The sequence below is a fragment of the Terrapene carolina genome, unplaced genomic scaffold (assembly GCF_002925995.2).
Source record: "Terrapene carolina triunguis isolate 2854851 unplaced genomic scaffold, T_m_triunguis-2.0 Scaffold249, whole genome shotgun sequence".
Lineage (NCBI taxonomy): Eukaryota > Metazoa > Chordata > Testudines > Emydidae > Terrapene > Terrapene triunguis.
The window spans coordinates 123,681-125,477 of record NW_020664600.1 but is presented as its reverse complement, the minus strand read 5'-3'; the positions used below and the strand labels follow the sequence as shown (position 1 = coordinate 125,477).

The window sequence follows — 1,797 nt, the reverse complement described above, 5'->3', positions numbered from 1 at the left end:
GAATGGGAAACTAGCCAGGATCCCCCACCCCCGGGAAGGAATGGGAAGCTAGCTGGGATCCCCCCACACCCAGGCAAGGACGAGAAGCTAGCTGGGATCCCCCCCCCCGCCCCCCGGCAAGGACAAAAACCCAGGCGGGGTTGGCCCCCCCCCTGCCCCCCGGGCAAGGATGGGAAGCTAGCTGGGATTGCCCCATTCCAGGATTCCCCCTGCAGCAGGAACAGGACTAGGTCACCAGGCCAAAAGCCACAGGCCTGGGAGGAAGCCTCGTCTGGGGCGCACGGCCAGGGGAGGCGGGCCAGCCCTGCCCGCCAGTGAGAACCCTGCCCTGCCCCTTGTGGATGGTGCCAGCAGCCGCCCCTACCTTTGCTCTCCTCGAGGACGCTGCTGCGGCGCGGGGCTCCCTTCCGCTTGCTGGAGCCGTGCCCAGAGCCTGGGCGCCCACACTACACATGGTGCCATTGGCTTTCTCGGGTATCTTCTTCCTGAGCACATGGGCACCGGTTCCATCTGCGGCATTGGGCGCCCCCCCATCCAGGGGCTGCACGTGGTACTCGGCGCCGTGGTACTGCAGCACCCCCAGCAGCGACACTCCGTCATAGTTCACCGCCGCGACGGAGTCTGGGTCGGAGTTCACCGTGCCGGTGTAGTAGATCCCTGGCTCCGTCGTCCCATCGACCGCGGCTGGCTGCCCTCTCCTGCCCAGGTACTGCACGGTCAGCCCCTCCGCCAGGAAGCTGGGGTCCCACTCCAGGTCCAGGACCAGGTCTTCCCCCAAGGTGCGGATGCGGTAGAGAAGCCACTGGCTGGGGCTGCCGCCCAGCCCCTCCCCAGACACGCCCGCCAGGCGCTCCGGAAACACGATTTCCTCCCTGTAGCCACCAGCACCGGCTCGCTCCCCCGATGCCAGCACGAGATGGCAGCCGGCAGCGATGAGAAGCGTCAGCGTCGCACAGAGTGGGCTTCCCATGGGGGCACAAGGGTAGATGGGGAACAAAATACGATCACAAAAGCTCTGTGATGTTACACTGCCGTGGGGAGGCCCTGGGACTTTCCCTTAACTAGCAACAGCAGCTGTAATTAACGACAAGGACCCGGGGCTCGTGCTCTGGAGATCCGCTCCGTCGACCGCTCTCAGCAGCACCTGGCACAGGGCAGCGCCTAACAGCGGCTCCTAGACGAGCCAGCCATTGGCAAGCGGGCTGTGCGCTTGGGGAGGTTTGCGGCAGATGCTGACCCGGAGCCAGAGGAGGCGCGCGCTGGCTGGCTGGCTCTTCAAATAGTTTATAAAACGTCTTCTCAGCTCTTTTGTTTCAAGTCCCAGACCTTCCCTGGAATATTCCTTTGGCAAACTGCAGGGCGGGTCAGATCCAGGGGGACTTTGCAGAGTCCCAGCAGGACGAGGCTGGCTCTAGTTTTCAAATCTTGGTTGAGAAAAAAAATAGAGAAGGGTTTTCTTCTCCTTTTTGCAAAGAAATAGCAGGAAAAGTGCCCACCGGGAAGAGGTCAAGTTATTCCCTCTAGAAACTGGCTCCCAGTTCACAGCCCTCTCTGCCAATCCCTGCAAGTTTGAGATTAGACTTTCTTTCTTTCTCTCGTTCTCTCTCTCTCTGCTGAGTTTCTCTGGCTGCTCATCCGCGCGCTAGCCCCTTTTAACAGCTGTCTCCCGAGAGCGGCTCGGCCCCCATTGGCTGTCACATCCCATGAAGTTGAGTACACGTTTTTGCAATCTCTTCTGTTGCTTGACGCAATTGCCCCTGTCAGAGCTTTAGTCCTTTTATTTTTGTTGTTGTTTTT

At 60.5% G+C, this 1,797-nt stretch overlaps 1 protein-coding gene across 1 annotated transcript in view; it reads right to left on the bottom strand.

The window, feature by feature from the left end:
- ADAMTS4 (ADAM metallopeptidase with thrombospondin type 1 motif 4) overlaps positions 1 to 1,583 on the bottom strand; it is a 7,828-nt gene extending 6,245 nt beyond the window's left edge. The window contains exon 1 of the mRNA XM_024204188.2: positions 365 to 1,583. Coding sequence (XP_024059956.1) covers positions 365 to 970 — 606 coding nt within the window. The 5' untranslated portion in view covers positions 971 to 1,583. The remainder of the gene's footprint in view (positions 1 to 364) is intronic.
- Between the last annotated feature and the right edge of the window lie 214 nt (positions 1,584 to 1,797).